The following is a 16,178-nucleotide window of genomic DNA, read 5'->3' as shown; positions in this document are numbered from 1 at the left end:
TTGTCATCAAAGAGTCGCTGAGGACGATGATTACCTGGAAGGATGCGCAGTAGCAGTCAATCTTCCAACTAATTTGAGGAAGCCTCTGACTGAAGACTGTTGCTGTATGATAGTCTCATGAATCAACTTATCCATTATAAGTGAAGTTGGAGCATTGAAATCCCTCTCCATGTCCAGCTTTCTTTAACAGTTTTGGATACTTTGGACCAAAAGTTTCTAGTATTTGGGACGCCTGATAGCTCAGTTTGAGTTGAAGGACAGTAACTTCACTGTATTGCACTTCGTAAAACTGCAATGGAAACACTTCACACGAGTGATAATCCACCGGATTTTACTACTGGTGGAAAAGACGAAGATGACGACAGGAAGTGGTAGGAGGATGATGACGCGGCATGTCTTTTAATGACTTACCACATGAACAGATTTGGTCACTTGTGATTTTAATTGCATTTCCTATTTAATGGAAACACAGATATTGCAAAATTGCATTTTGTTGGGACATTAGAGGAATATTGACAAAGTCTTGTGCACATTTCTAATGGAAACAAAGCTTGTAAGGCCTTATGTAATATTCAAACTTTCTGACAAGCTAAATTGTAATAAAATTTAGCAATATATTTAATTAAAATATGTGAGTTCCATGTTTTCTTGCATAAAAAACTGAAATAAATACACTTTTTGAAGATATTGTAACTTAATCTGTATTTTAGAAGTCCACAATATGCAAGAATAGCCTATTGCTTAAAAACTAAAATAATTTATGAATTTGATGCATTTTGAAAAATTAGCTGTATATTATGTACATAATACTATAGAATTCACGTTTCTTTAAAACAAACAGGAGCCGTACGAAAGCACACAGCAGATTTGACACATCTTTGTTAGTCATTAACCAAGATGAAGTGAAAATGCAAAAGTCCGGTGTGGACAAAGTAAGTACACCCACAGTGGAGAGCCACCTTCAGCAGCAGGGTTTTTCTTTATCAGTCTCTTACATTGTTGTGCAGGAATTTGGCCTCATTCGTCTTTACGAGGTTGTTTGGGTTCATTGAGGTTCGCAGACCTTTGCTGATGCAAAGCTCTGTTGAACTACCAGCACAGAGTTTGAGTCAGATTGAGGTCTGGACTTTGCACCTTTTTCATTATTTTGTGTTGCAGTCAGTTTGTTGTGGATGATGAGATTCCTTTTTCTTTATTTTACACTATGCAACAAAGCTCAGTTTGGGGCTCCTATTAGTCCGTTTTTCACACAAACTTAAGTGAAACACAAAGACTTCTGTTTTTGAAACAAAGTTGATAATGTCAAATCCCCCCCCCCCCCCCCCCCCCCCCCCCCAAATGTAAGTACACCCTTTCCAAATATTTTGAGCCATCTGAGTCTTAACAGTTTAGGATTGGTCTGATGAAATAAATATTCAAATGTTTAATTGGCAAATAAAGCCAGTGATCGTCAGCATTCAGACGAAAGGAAATACCCAGAGCTTTCCAGTGTTTATGCAACAAAAATGTAACTGTTTTAATCTAGAGTTAACAAGTTTCACACATTTGTTTTTTCCTGTGTCTAGGGGCGTCATTGTCAGAATCGAAGAATGCAGCCATCCAATAGTGATGAAGGGTCTGTGCGCCGAATGCGGCCAGGATCTGACTCAGTAAGGTTCTTTTCTTCGTTTAAGGAGAAACTGGTTGCTGATTCTACAGCAGCGTAGCATTTCAGATGACACTCGGCTAGCTCCTTAGGCTTCGGAGTGGATTGTATCACATAATGCCACGAAGTGACATCAGACATCACAGTAGAGTTAGTTGTCCTGAAATAACCTGTATTGCAGCATATTACTGTAAAATTTAAAAACTTATACTCATCATCAAGTCGTAATAATTTTTATGTGCTTAGTGGTTTAGCATTAGCTTCTGCTGATTATTACATGTGTAACAGTTCAGCGTTAGCTTCTGCTATTATTTTTTTTGTGTGTTTTAACACTAGCTTTCAATCATTTCTTTTATGTGTAGCTTAAAAGATCTGCTAATTTCTTTGCGTTTACTGTTAGCAGGGCTAAGATTCTTTAACAAATTAGTAGTTAGCGGAAATAACTTTTTGGCTAGCTGTGTCCACCACTGGCAATAACTACTGGCTATGTTAGTGCGAACAAATGTTCTTCATTATAGCTGTGGTGGCTATTTTGAAAAATGTCCACCAGAAAAAGGAAGCACAAGATCAAGAAAATATATGTGGGTTTTATGGCTCAAAAAATATGCCGGCCTTGATTTGACACCAAACACGTTCACAGTTGGCGATTTTAGCGCAAAACCATGACAACCATGGTGGCCATCATGAAAAATCAATAACTTGTCAGTAAATATGATTTTTATGGTATCTATTATGTATAATTGGACACCAAAAGTATTAATCTGCGAAAAATATTTTCAATATTAGTTCACAAATAGTCTTTACCTGGCGACCATGTTGGATGTTTTAGCTGCTCACGTTTGCTCATGAGTCATCCACTCTGCTGCATGACTATCAACTTTGAGGTTTTAGATGTTTTGTGTTCTTGCAGGACAAAACAATAAAGTAACAAGTAGCTACAAACAGCCCCAAGTGAACCGCTGCAGGAGATGAGTTCTTGGAATAGCAACTGTTGATGATGTATCCATCCAGTCACAGTTTGTTCAAGGACATTAGAAATGCACAAACGCAGAACTCCCACTCCTGTTATTTCCCTTTCAGGCTGCAGGGGACTAATGGGAACCAGCAATGTCCCATCTCCACAGCAACAGTCTCCATGGTGCACAGTGTCCCTGAACTGATGGTCAGCTCGGAGGTGAGTCATATGACGATGATACCTTGAATGAACAACCGCTCTGCTGTAAAGTTTCATTGTGTTTCTGTGCGCCCGTTTGCCACAAGCGGACTGTTTGAGGTCCTAGTTGCACCGGATGAAGAAGTTCACTGAATAAACCAGAAGAAAAACGTGAAGGAAACTGCTATGAGAGTTTGTCGTTTCTCTCCCCACAACAGCAAGCCAAACAGCTGGCCCGAGAAGACCAGCAGAGACTGCACCGTAACAAAAAGCTGGTCCTCATGGTGGACCTGGACCAGACGCTGATCCACACCACTGAGCAGCACTGCCAGCGCATGTCCAACAAGGTACCGCTCCCACCTACCGCCCCACTGTTTCACTGCTAAATCTCGTGGCGACCATTTAAAAAAGAAAATGTTTCCTTCAGGGGATCTTCCACTTCCAGCTCGGTCGGGGGGAGCCCATGCTCCACACCCGGTTACGGCCGCACTGCAAGGAATTCCTGGAGAAAATCGCCAAACTCTACGAGCTGCACGTCTTCACATTTGGGAGCCGTTTATATGCACACACCATCGCTGGTAATGGACTCATTGTCATTTTCTCACAACTAAAACTATAGCATCTGCTGTACCTTGCAATAGTTTCCAGACTCCGGGAACTTTTCCATGTTTTATCACGTTGCAGAATTCAGTGTACGGGGTTTCCCGTAGTGTATCATAAGCCTGGCGGGCTGCCAGGCTTAACTTGCCCCTCTGCCAGGCTAAACATCGTTTGCTTATTTACTTCAAATATTGTTTTTATACACCAGTAACAGTGATAGTAAAGCTACGTCTTTAATTGATGCAATGAACTGAAAATGGTTTATTAGGACGGTGATCTTGCAGAGGAGGTTCACCTCTACCAGCATTTGTATTGTAAGTCTAGGTCTTTGTTTGGATAACGAACACGTCAAGTTTAAAAGCCTCACCACTTGCTCGGCTCACGCACACTTAACACAAACCCATAAAAGCGCAATGAGAAAGTCTGAGCCACAGTCACGCTTTTAGAGGTTTGTGTTCAATTCGCGTATGATGTGAGCGCATATGCCATTGTGGACAAAGAACGAGTTTGAGTACCGAGTACTCAATGCACATACTGGCACGCGTTTTGATCTGTGCCTGCACTTACAACTTTATAAAGTTGATATAAATGTACAACACCACCAGCCAATCACAAACTGGTATTTGTGGTCCAGAGTATTTCTTGCAAATTCTCTTTTGCTTGGATAAATAACAGCGAATCACAAGTAAGGCAGAAAAATAGCAAAACAAGCAAACTATACTGTACAGTATAGAGGAATCGCAGTCACTGCATTTTTGAGGTGACTTGCACTGGATTTTATTTAGGGGTCTCAGAATAAAGGGGATTTAATACAAATGCACACTGCATATTTTTTTTAGACGTTCACGTAAAAAAAATGTTGAAGGAAAAAACATAATTTTCGAGATTGTCGGTTGTCAGTTTGCGCTTCCTGATAGCATCCACCAGAGGGCGGTGTCTGCTCACGCTCTAGAGTCCAGCTCAGCTTTGTTTTTTTTCTGGGGAGGGCGAAGTTTCTACAACTGATTTCCAGCAGATTTTTATTTATTTGTTTTTTTTGGATGTTTTTCTTCTTAGTATAAACATTTCGCTGCTGTATATCAGGTTTTAGATGGAGCTTTTATGCAGCATCCTTTTGGTATTCATTCTGCTGTCTTTCGTTGTGGTATAAATAATAAGAGCCACCCCGGCCCAGTGCTTGTTTCTGCCTCCGCGATGAATGTTTAATGCAGGTTGAATTGGATTCCGCTGCTGACCTCATTGCAGAGAGTTCAGCTTGTTTCAAAGCAGTTATTATCAGCAGCAGTTGTGGAGTTTTTATTTTATTTTTCATAACGTGCAGCATATTTCGTTTCAGAAACCCAGCATATGTTAGATTGCATTCAAAATGAAGTTTCTGTTGATACCAATCTATTCTGTGAGAACCTACAAATGGATAATATAATTCAGACCGAACAGAAATCAAACATCTGTTCTTCTTCCTCTCTAGGCTTCTTGGATCCCGAAAAGAAACTTTTCTCCCACAGAATCCTTTCTAGAGACGAATGCATAGATCCGTTCTCCAAGACGGGGAATCTTAGGTGAGAGATGCACTCTGTCTGTTTACGCATCAGCACACATGATGATGTTTCTGAGCTGTTGTTTAAAAAGCAGATACAGTTTAAATGAGATATTTACATCAACTGTATAGACATCAATTTCCCTTGTTTTTCCCTCTGTTAGGCATGAAATCAGACTAAATTTTCTTGTTTTAGGAGGATTACCAACATTAGATTTGATTGTTAATTGCTGTTCTTTAAGTTTAGGCTCCTACTTTTCTTCCTCATTTGGTAGAACTGTCTTAAAATGTATGACACGTGCCAAAGTCTTTAGTTATGCATCAACAAACATCTCACCGTAGTTTGCTGGAATTGTGACCGTTCCTCCTGACAGAACTGAGTCAGGTTTGTTTTCCTCTAACTCCGCCCACAGATTTCCTGTCTGACTGTGATCATGCCTCTGTAAAACATTGACGTTCTTGTCCTTAAGCCACTTTATCACTAATATGACCCTACAGACAAAGGCATTGTCCGTTTGGAAGACTTCCTAGCTGCTGACTTGAGATGTTTCTTTAATATCTACACATCATTTTCTTTCCTCATGATGCGTGAAGTGCACCAGTCTCTCCTGCCCCAAAAATCACCTTTGAATAGTGTTTTCAGCCTAGTGAGCTTTCCTTTTATGTTGGTCGTTGTGGCCAAATGCTTCAATTTAGGTATCATCGAACTACACTCAGAGTGCACCAATAAATCCACCCTGATTTCCTTAATTTTGGGGCAATCGGCCAATACTTTCAGGGCAATCGGCCAATACTTTCATACGAAACCAACCCGATCTACTTCCACATAGACCTGACAATCAACTACTGTGTTCATGTGCGTGGATAACTACGGTTAAGCTTGACAACTTAAAGACTTCGTCACCATATTTAGCAACTTCTCAGACAAGAAAAAATCATTACTGGCCAAAATTGGAATCAGCAGGTCAGACTTTTTAAAGATTGGCGATCGGAGCAAAAAAAAAAAACTGTAATCGGTGCACCTTTAGACTACACACGTCCGTAAAAATGTACACCATTGTTTCCTGAGTGAGGTCTTAAAATACATCCACAGGTGTGTCTTTAACTGAAGTGTTATTAGTTTCTATGAAATATTAAATGTAGGTCGAATGGAGTAAAAGTTATTAAAATAAATCTCATTATTCTGTTGCTTAGCAAACGGAAATAATTGTAAAAATTCTAACTGAGCTGAAACAAGAATGCTTCAGTCCGATTTAGTGTCAAACATGAAAACAAGCGTATATAAATATCTGATTTCAACAGCAGCAGATGTTTACTTTGTATTTCATAAAACATGTATATATATATATATATATAATTTTTTCCCCCTTCTACAGGAACCTGTTCCCCTGCGGCGACTCCATGGTCTGCATCATCGACGACCGGGAAGACGTCTGGAAGTTTGCACCGAACCTCATCACTGTGAAGAAGTACATCTACTTCCAGGGCATCGGAGACATCAACGCTCCGCCGGGATCACGAGAAGCTCAGATGGCCAAGAAAGGTACAAGAAGGTTTTTTTCTTTTTCTTTTCTGAAACAGTTAAAAACTACACCTTGAAATGATATTGTTAGACCTTGCCTGGTTAGACTTGGTGGATTTATTGCCTTTCTCTGGTTGACTATAAAAAGTAATTGCAGAGAGTTTATTGGACAGAAACTCTGCCCCCCGTTCATGCAAGCAGTTGGCCATGGTTTAATTTACTGCTTTCGTGTTCTTAGAGCTGGTACAAACCCCAAACTGCTGTAGCGTGCCCCGTCTCCTCCGATTACTACGCCTCCATTTCTTGTCCATTCAGCCCAGTGGATTCAAAAGATACAGTATACTTACTTTGAACAAGGCAACTTTTATTTATGTATTCTTTTTTTTTTCCTAGTCTGCCTTGTTGACAGGTTATCTCCTCACATATTTCACGCTCAAACAGAGTCGCTGGCTGCGGAGTGACTCAGCGTTCCCAGAGGAATCGGATTTGCCTTGCAGGAGTGTTCTCCTCCAAGAAGTGTTTGCCAACACGGGGCGAAGGCAGAGCTGCACTCGCTGTGCTGAAACCTAAGCAGTTTTCTTTGCGGAGCGTATTAGAGGAGACCTTCAGGCAACTTTGGGCAACTAGGAAGCTGATTGATCTACTTGGAGACAAGTTTCCTAATAGGTCTGCGGTCAGACTGTCGGGGTTCCGTTATCGCAAGACATTCAGCTGCCGATGGATTCATACTCCCGTACCTTCATGATTTCTCTTGTTATAACCATAATATAGTTCAATAGGATTTTTATGATGGATGAACACAAAGCAGTGCATACTTGTATAGTGGGAGAAAAATGAAAATGATAAACGGTTTTTCCAAAATCGGAAGTTTTGAGCTTCCCTGAGTCAGCACGTTGCTGAACCGCCTTTCGCTACAGGTAAAGCTGCAAGTCTTTCTGGATATTTTCCTACCAGCTTTCCACATCTAGAGACTGAATGTCTTTCCTGATTTCTTTTCTTAGGTTGGATGGAGAGCATCTGCAGGTTTCCGCAGCGTAACATAAGCCTGGCGGGCCACCAGGCTTTACTTGCAACCCCTGCCAGGCTAAACTTTGTTTTTTAATATCATATTAATATGTTTTTCTTACACACCATTAACAGTGATAGCAAACACAGGACTGTTTGCTATCAGGTGTTGCGCCACCTTTTATTAAAAATCATTTGGAAGGTGATCTTGCAGTTCAGGCTCACCTGTACCAGCGTTTATATCGTCCCTCCAAAGAACTAACTTATATGTCAAGTATAAAACATCACAGTGCGCTGAACACAAACCTCTAAAAGACTGATGTGAGCGCATATGTCTGTGTGAACAAAGAATAATGTTTGTCGTGTGTGTTTACATCTCACACACACTTAGCTCTGTCTCTGTGCTTGCAGCTTGAAAACGTGTATGTCAATGAGCCACACCACCAGCCAATCACAAACATGTCTTTTTCATCCAATCAGAGCCAGTTACAGCCAGCAAATCAAAATGCAGAAAAAAAAAACAAAAAAACTTAACAGTAAATATTTGAATTTTTAATTTTGTATCATAAGTGTATTAAGTATTAATGATGCAAATACTTACTCACCCTTTTCCATTTTAGGTAATATTTCTTTTAATTGATTTAACTTTTTAATCAGAATTACCTGTTTTAAGATCCATTGAGGATTTAAATGACGTCCAAAAAACTGATTGAATCGTAATTGTTTGAGTTTGCTTCTTTAAGACTCCATAGTTGGTTGTCAATAATATCTTCCAATAACGTATAAATACCTTGGCATATTTTAAAATTTCCTGTCAACTTTTAACTTTTTTAAACATAAATAATCGGTGGGTTGGTGGTGGACTGCCTCAGCAGCCTTACCACCACGCTTAGCAAGCTTACTGGAGGAAATGCTGAAAACTGAGAACAGCAATTTTAACATTTTGACAGTCGGATTTATGTGTTAAGGTTGACTGGACCATTCAAACACGGAACATGCTTTGATTAAAAATTTATTGCAGCTCTGGATGTGTGTTTAGGGTGGTTATCCTGCTGAGATGAGAACCGCCTCAAGTCTTTTGCAGCCTCTAACAGTTTTTTTTCCTAGGTTTTAGCTTCACATATCATCCTATCAGCTGGGACCAGCTCCGCTGTATGTGGCGACATACCTCACAGCATTCTTCAAACTGTAACAGGGACTTTTTATGTTACTTTCAACAGTGACTTTCTATTGAGCCTCCTCTATAAAGGCCACATTTCTGAGCATTTTCTAAAAAGTGTCAAAAACCGCGTTTGATTTTCTTTCCGTCACACAATGAGGTTCCACGTACCTCCAAGTTCATCAGCAGGTCTTATTTCACCCTCACATCTTGTTTGTTTGTTTTTGTGATCGGATTTTCATGTCTTCCAGCTGGAGGCCCTTCGAGTCGGCCGACAGAGAGCACAGAACAAGCGGAGGCGATTGGTGCTGATGAGCAAAATAATGGCCTCAGGAAACGGTCAAAGGAGCCAGGCATTTCAGGAAAGGAAGAGCTTTCATTACCTCAGTCTTCTCAGGAAGGAGCTTCCGGTGAAAGGACACAGGGGGGTGTGGAGGAGAAGCAGGAGGAGGCAGGACGGAGTCGAGGGTCAGACGCTGGTCAAAAGGTTACAGAGTCTGGGCAGAAACCAAAGGACACTCAGGTGGAGGATAATAAAGATGTTAAAGAGGATGGTGGTAACAGGACAGAAGAGGCACAGGGAGGTGCCAACTCCTCAGCACCGAGCCATGACTTCAATAACTTGGATTTTGACCTTTCTAGTGACAGCGACAGTGAATCGGGTACAGGGAAGCCCGCCTTGCCAGACTTTGGGAGTCAAAGTAGGACTCGCGCATCAAAGGAGTCTGAACAGGAAGGAGATGGACACGAGCCCTTTGATGAGGACGTGACGAAGGACGGGGACAGCAAAGGTTCTTGCGAAGTCGAGAACAGCTCGGACTCGGCAGAACACCCGGGTGTCGACCTGCCCGACCACGAGCTGGGGAACGGCTGCTTAGAGAGGAGAGAACCGGAAACCGAGTCCCAGAACAGCGAACAGTCCGGAGTCACTGTGGGAGAGGAGCTGCTGGATCAGAGCATGGAAGACGAAGAGGAAGAGACCGACAACGACCAGGACGATCATCTCATCTACCTGGAGGAGGTGCTGGAACGGATCCACGCAGAGTACTTCGCCCGTTACGAGACCTACCTGAGGAAGGAGGCGTTGGAGATGCCGGACATCCGCAGGATCGTTCCAGAGCTGAAGAGCAAGACTCTGGAGGGCACAACGGTTGTGTTCAGCGGACTCTACCCCACTAACTACCCCATGGAGAGGACAAGGGAGTTCTACCACGCCAAAGCCCTGGGGGCCAAAATCGGCAAGAGTCTGATCCTCAACTCTCAGGACCCCAACCGGACGACACATCTAGTTGCAGCGAGGGCAGGTACGTAGATATGGATGACACAAACGGAGCACAGTTATGTGTCGTCCAGTTAAATTCACGTTTCTTTTATGTTTTCATGAAGCTCACTGGCTCTGGTTGTCAAGGAATAAGTTGCATTTATTTTGCCCCAAATTGAAGTTTTTTAGTCACTTAGCCAACAACAACAGCCAAATCTACTGGTTAATATTGTAGTAAATGGATTAAAAGTGGTTTAACTCATGATTTTTACCTTCATTTCATACCTGAGAAAGTCGGACAATGACCAGCATCCACTCCGGCAGTAGCGTTTACCAAGCTAAAGACGTAACGTCTGTTCATTTATGTGGAAACACTTTGGATCCAGAGCCACAATCATGGATGGCAACCCCATGATGAGCAGGTTATGCTAGTTAAAGGTGTCTGCACCTTCATGTTCAAGGTGTGACTCCAGGTAGAGCAGGTACATTGTTTTTCCCAAACTCAGTGACTACGCAGCCTTACTAAGAATTTGACAGGAAGTCTTCAATATATACAGACTTTGTCGGGCAAACAATGCGCTAATGGGGGGGCTAATTTTTTTGCTTAGCGCTTTTGCTAACTTTGAAAATAATAATGCACGTAGCCTCCCCTATTTTTTTTATTCTAAACTGTTAATTTACTTGGCTGTTTTGTAAACTTTCTCTTGAATTAAATTCGTTGTCTGTGTTGAAGTTTTGGTTTATCAACTGTTCAAGTAGACGTTTACACCCATGTTTTTATTTTGAAGTAGGTGATGACTGTTTACACAGCAGTTCTGTTTCCTCTCCTAACTTTCTCTTTTTCCCCCAATAACTTTACTTCAAATAAGAAACATACAAAAACAAAATAAAGAATGTACAAAATAAAGCGCATATAAATTATGTCAATTAAATTAGTGCTTGTGGTCTTTCAAGGGCAGATATAATTGGCGCTTTAGCTAAATTCCATGTCAGTGTAGTGCTGTGACATTATCTAAATACCATTTTGGTGTAGCGCTTTAGAATTAGTTTTAGCTAAATATCATTTCGGTGAAGCGCATTAGATGTAGCTAAATACCATTTTCATGTTGTACTTTATCATTGGCTTTAGCTAAATGCAATGTTGGTATAGTGATTTAGCTTTAGCTAATATCATGTTGTATAGCACATTAGCTTTATCTATATGCAGTGTTGTGGAGCACTTTACCATTAGCTTTCGCTAATTACCACATTGGCGTGCCGCTTTAGCATTAGCTATAACGAAAAACCATGTGCAGTGGCTTAGCATTAGCTTAAGCTAAAAACATAACATGTTTTTGTCGTGTTGTAGCTAAATACTGTTGTTTAGCACTTTACCATTAGCTTTGGGAAAATACCGTGTTTGTGGAGAGCTTTAGCATTAACGTAACTAATATTTTTGAGTAGTTGTAGTTGAGTAATTGACACAACTGACTTTTAGTTAGCAGTGTCCACCACTGTAGACAGACATGTCAAACGTAGAATGGATTATTCTATTGAGTTTAGTGTTTGTAGCCTTTATGTGAAAACACATTATTTGTATTCCAAGTTTCCCTCAAAAAATATCATCCTTTTCTCATACACCCCATATTTGTTCTGTCTTGTGAGCTAATGTTTCACCAAACCGCTTACAACTGTGGTTCTCGCAGGAACTGAGAAGGTACGGCAGGCGCAGGGCTGCAAGCACCTCCATGTGGTCAACCCCGACTGGCTATGGAGCTGCCTGGAGCGCTGGGAGCGGGTGGAGGAGCAGTTGTACCCTCTGAAGGAGGATTACTCCAGGACGCCACGGTACCAGAATCATGATCTCCCAGGCTAATCTATTAGCAGCTAAATATGTACGAGCCCAAGTACGGAGTTAAACTCCCAGTTCTGTCTCTTGAAGGAGCAACAGCCCGGCCGCTTTTCTCGACAATCAGGGCTGCCTGCAGAAGGCCATCTTCCAACCAGCTCCCGTCCACCCCAGATCCCGAGGGGCATTTTCAGAGGCCCGGACCTATGACTCTGTCACAGGGAAGCTAATCCGCAGGGGCCCTCAGGCGGGGCGTCCATCAGCCTACCTCCAGGTGTCGGGACCCCTCTCCGACCGCATGGATCAGTCTGGTCTCAGGTACTGCACTCAACCCGTTATATCACCATGAACATTGATAATCATACAAATCAACGATTTCTTTTTGCAAAACGCCAATAAAGAATGATGATGGATAAAATGCTTTTTATTTTCGAATGACTTCCAAGTTTCACTTAAATAAAATAAGAGCGTCTCTTTTTGTCCCGTCTTTTATTGCTTTTGCCATTCCTGATTCGCCTCTGACGATGCTCTGTGATTAATCATCTGAAGTGGAAAATTGCCCTATTTTATTCATGGATTAGAGGCACAATTAAGTTTTCAGCGAGTTGCTTTAAAATGAAGAGAATCATCAAAGGAGATCCGTTCAATTAAGCAGCGCCCGGAGGAAATGGAGAAGCCGTCCCGTTCGCATTTGCATATACCTCCATTAGGCTTTTCCGAGTCCTGCGTGCTTCCCACCGTCGCTCGCCTGCTTTAACCTCTCTGCTTTTGTCGCGCTGGACGGTTAAAAGCTGATTGTGTTTTGCGTTTTTGCAAATGAGTTTTGCTCCCTGGCGAGGCCCACAAAGATCTGAGTGACACAAAGAAAGAAAGGAAAAAATATAAAAGTACAAAGCGACAGAAAGTGATGCTTCTGATGTTCTGATAGATTCACTAAAATGTAGAATATTTAATTTTAATGTGTCTTTAAATGAGCTTAAAAGCAGAAAGTTGAATTTTAAATTAAATCTTTTTCCCAGGGATCCACGCACCTATCCACATTTTTCCACTTCTGATACCGATACCAGTATCGGAGTTTTAGTATCGGCCAATACAATACGATACATAAAAACTGCTGTATTGACTTAAAACGTTTCTTTTTTCAAACACAGACATAAATGCACTGAATTATAAATATATTTGATAAAGCTGCACCAGTACAGCACATGTAAATACACAAATAGCTTCACAAGCTGGGTCAAACATGTAAAAACAGCCAATACAAAATAAATAATAAAGAAATTGAAAATTATAAAAACAATAGGTTGAACATTTTGGTCAAACATAAAAACAAACAGCAGCAAACCTTCTTTCAAATGGGTCAAAAAATGCAATAAGGAATTCTAAATGTAAAATAATAAAGCATCAGAGCACAAAACAGACTTAGACTGAGTAGATTGGCCACATTGTCACCGATCTAGATGTTTTAAAGTATCAGGACTGATACAGATATCAATATTGAATCGGTGCATCTGTGCTTTTTTTCCAGGATTCCTGGAAAAGTATGAAGTACCTAAGATGTGAATGTGTAAAAACCCCATTTTCCAACCGGTTCCACCATTCAGACTGGTTCTCTCATTCTCCTCTGCTCCTACGCCTCAGGGGAGCCGCACAGGGTCAGCAAGATGAGGCGGCCGGGTCCAGCCAGGACGACGAGCAGCCGGGGCCTTCCCGCCGGGAGCGGCAGCCGAGCATGTCGGAAACGATGCCGCTGTACACGCTCTGCAAGGAGGACCTGGACAGCATGGACAAAGAGGTGAGGACCACCGCCGCCCTCGGCCTGGGTAGAGTAAAGAGTGCAGAAACGCGTTCTGGAGGTTTTTACTGTGAATGCACACACAGCACATAACACAGTAACTCAGCCGCTTTCTGGATATGTTTTAACATCGTCACCTCGCAGGTGGTAGGAAGTGCATCCACCTGCAGCCTGTTCAGCTTCCCCAAAGCTAAACAGGCTTTCCCCCCCGTATCTACAATACATGAACAACTTTGCTTTCTAAATCTGCTGGTGAAACAAACGCATAATCCGTCCTTTACATTCCCGATCCCGCTTGGTTGGAACTCCCAAAGTCCAATCTTTTTTTTCAGTCTATAAGAAGTTATTTGAAAAGAAACTAGTTTCTATAGAAGTATTTTGGATGCAGGACTGCAGCTACAGATTATTGTAGTAATCGGTTATTCTGACAATTAATTGATTAAAATGTTTTTGCCACATTCTGCAAATTTTTCGGTTAGCCTCTTGCGCTTATTTTATACAATATTAGAAATGCACAGGTAAATAAATGAACAAATAATTCAATTCCTATTTTAAATAATAAAACTAAATTATTTTATTGCTTAAAATTCATACACTCTAAACAGGTGAGGCTAAAACTGTTGCTTGAGGTGAAGAACAATGTTTTTCATCTTAAATCCAGAATCTTTTGTGCAGTTTTGGCATAATTGCTGCTCTGAGTGTGTTGTTGATTCAGCAAAATAATCTTTTTTTCCCATTACTCCAGTTAACGATAGCTGGAGTAATCGTTAACTATAGTTTACTATAGTTAACGATTAATCAGTTACCAGTTGACGATTACTTCAGCAATCAATTAATCACAATTAATCGATTGCTGAATCGATTAATTATTAGTTGTTTTGCTGCTCCAACAGCAGTAAAAGTATTGCAGCAAAATTTCCCTGTTTTGTTTAACATTTTGAACTTTGTCGTGGACAGACTTTTGTAAATATTAGATAAGTATTAGATAAATCGCCAAGTCTGAGGGTTTGCAAACATTGTCTGCCTTTATAATTGTCTTAACGAGTGACAGTTTTCATCTTAATAACGTCTTTTCCGTGATAAGTGGTGCAATAACTGCCCGTCTTCTAATGAATAACTATTCCCTGCTCACAGCTGGAACGGTATAGCTTTAATCAGTATTGACAGGTGAAAGCTTAACCAACAGCTGGAGGTCAAAGGCCAGCCACAAACCTGCCGGTTACCACTCAGTCCTCCTGAAACTCTTCACATTCCTTTGATGTCCTTCTGGCCCTCCACTTGCATCATTCCCTTACTTCCGTTCCATATCTGCCGGCGTTCTGCATGTTATATCTGTGGGCCTCATGAGGCAGGTGAAGTGATTAGTAATGACGGAGAACTCGGCACCTCCTGCCTGGATAATGCTCTTTAATTGAGTCTGAGTTGTGCTAATGCTGCAGCGCGGAGAGATCTGCTCAGCAGACCCTCGAGATGTGCCAAGAACCTCTCAGTAAGTGATTATTGTACAGGAAAAAAAAGGCCCCTCTGTGGTTTGTCTAAATGGAACATGTGACGAGGCATGTTGTAAAGACATTCAGAGCCATTTTTATTGATTTGACCTTTTCATGAATTGTGGGTTTCTGATGTGACTGCTCAGCTGGGATCCTCTCGGTAGGCCTGTCACGATAACAAATTTTGCTGAGCGATTAATTGTCTCAAAAATTATTGCGATAAACGATAATATTGCTTGCAGACCATTTTAAACTGATGTGATGATAATGACATAATAATGCAAGCACATCCTGCCAAAGATAAATACACTTTATTTTCAAAAGAACACTTAACACTGGAACTGGTAAACAAAATAAAACAACCTAAATTAAAAATAAAATGGACTCTCAGTCTCTGTTAACAAAAAAATGCACTTGAATAAAAACTAAACACAAGTTAAAACCAAAGTGGAAATAAAAACTACATCCAACCAAAAGAGTACAGATTATGAAGTCTGTATATCATTAGATTTAAATAGAGATAGGCAAAACTGCCATTTTATAAACAAATAGTGCAAAATAACAAAAGCACACTCTTAAATAAGACCAGATGCCTCAACATTCTTTAAACAGATCCGTAGCTACTTTAATCAGATAGATTCCGAGCAAGAAATATCAACATGTTGAGTTTGTGTGGCTTAAGGCAGGATCTCTCAGGAGTAGCAATGTTTCCAGCTGTACTAAACATTCTCTCTGAACTGGTGCTTGTTGCACAAATACACATGTATTTTTGAGCCAAGTTTGCCATCAAAGGATATCTTCTTTGGTTGTCACGCCACCACATCAAGGGATCACAAGAGGCATCAATAGCATCTTCTTGAAGGAACCTGGTCAGTTCTTCATCAGCCTGCTCTCTTTTTGGGTATGTAGCCTGTGTCTGAACTGTGAGTTGAGCTCTTCTGTTTTGAAGAAGGTCACTTAGCCTCTTCTTCTTGGTGGGTGGGGCAGCTATAGATTCACCTTTGTTTCCTCCAGCAGCTTGGCTGCAGCCCTCACCACTTACACCTTCTTCACTTACTTCTGGCCCTTTTAAGTCCAGTGGCTCTTGCACCAGCTGGTGTTTGCCGTCATCCAATGACCCGGCCTCCTCCATACTGCCACGGTACCTTGGATCCAAGATGGTGGCCTTTGTCAGGAGGGCTTG

General features: G+C 41.2%; 1 protein-coding gene across 2 annotated transcripts in view; it reads left to right on the top strand.

The window, feature by feature from the left end:
• Window positions 1-16,178, top strand: part of ctdp1 (CTD (carboxy-terminal domain, RNA polymerase II, polypeptide A) phosphatase, subunit 1) — an 85,729-nt gene that overhangs the window by 1,905 nt on the left and 67,646 nt on the right. For both annotated transcript variants that reach the window (XM_032580925.1, XM_032580926.1), the window contains exons 2-11: window positions 1,566-1,649; window positions 2,726-2,819; window positions 3,017-3,145; window positions 3,226-3,376; window positions 4,867-4,957; window positions 6,312-6,478; window positions 8,873-9,925; window positions 11,568-11,709; window positions 11,804-12,028; window positions 13,352-13,505. In XM_032580925.1, the coding sequence (XP_032436816.1) occupies window positions 1,566-1,649; window positions 2,726-2,819; window positions 3,017-3,145; window positions 3,226-3,376; window positions 4,867-4,957; window positions 6,312-6,478; window positions 8,873-9,925; window positions 11,568-11,709; window positions 11,804-12,028; window positions 13,352-13,505 (2,290 nt within the window). The remainder of the gene's footprint in view (window positions 1-1,565; window positions 1,650-2,725; window positions 2,820-3,016; window positions 3,146-3,225; window positions 3,377-4,866; window positions 4,958-6,311; window positions 6,479-8,872; window positions 9,926-11,567; window positions 11,710-11,803; window positions 12,029-13,351; window positions 13,506-16,178) is intronic.

Source organism: Xiphophorus hellerii, chromosome 13 (genome assembly GCF_003331165.1).
Source record: "Xiphophorus hellerii strain 12219 chromosome 13, Xiphophorus_hellerii-4.1, whole genome shotgun sequence".
Classification (NCBI taxonomy): Eukaryota; Metazoa; Chordata; class Actinopteri; order Cyprinodontiformes; family Poeciliidae; genus Xiphophorus; species Xiphophorus hellerii.
Note: the sequence above shows the minus strand (reverse complement) of the source record. Positions and strands in the feature narration are given on the sequence as shown.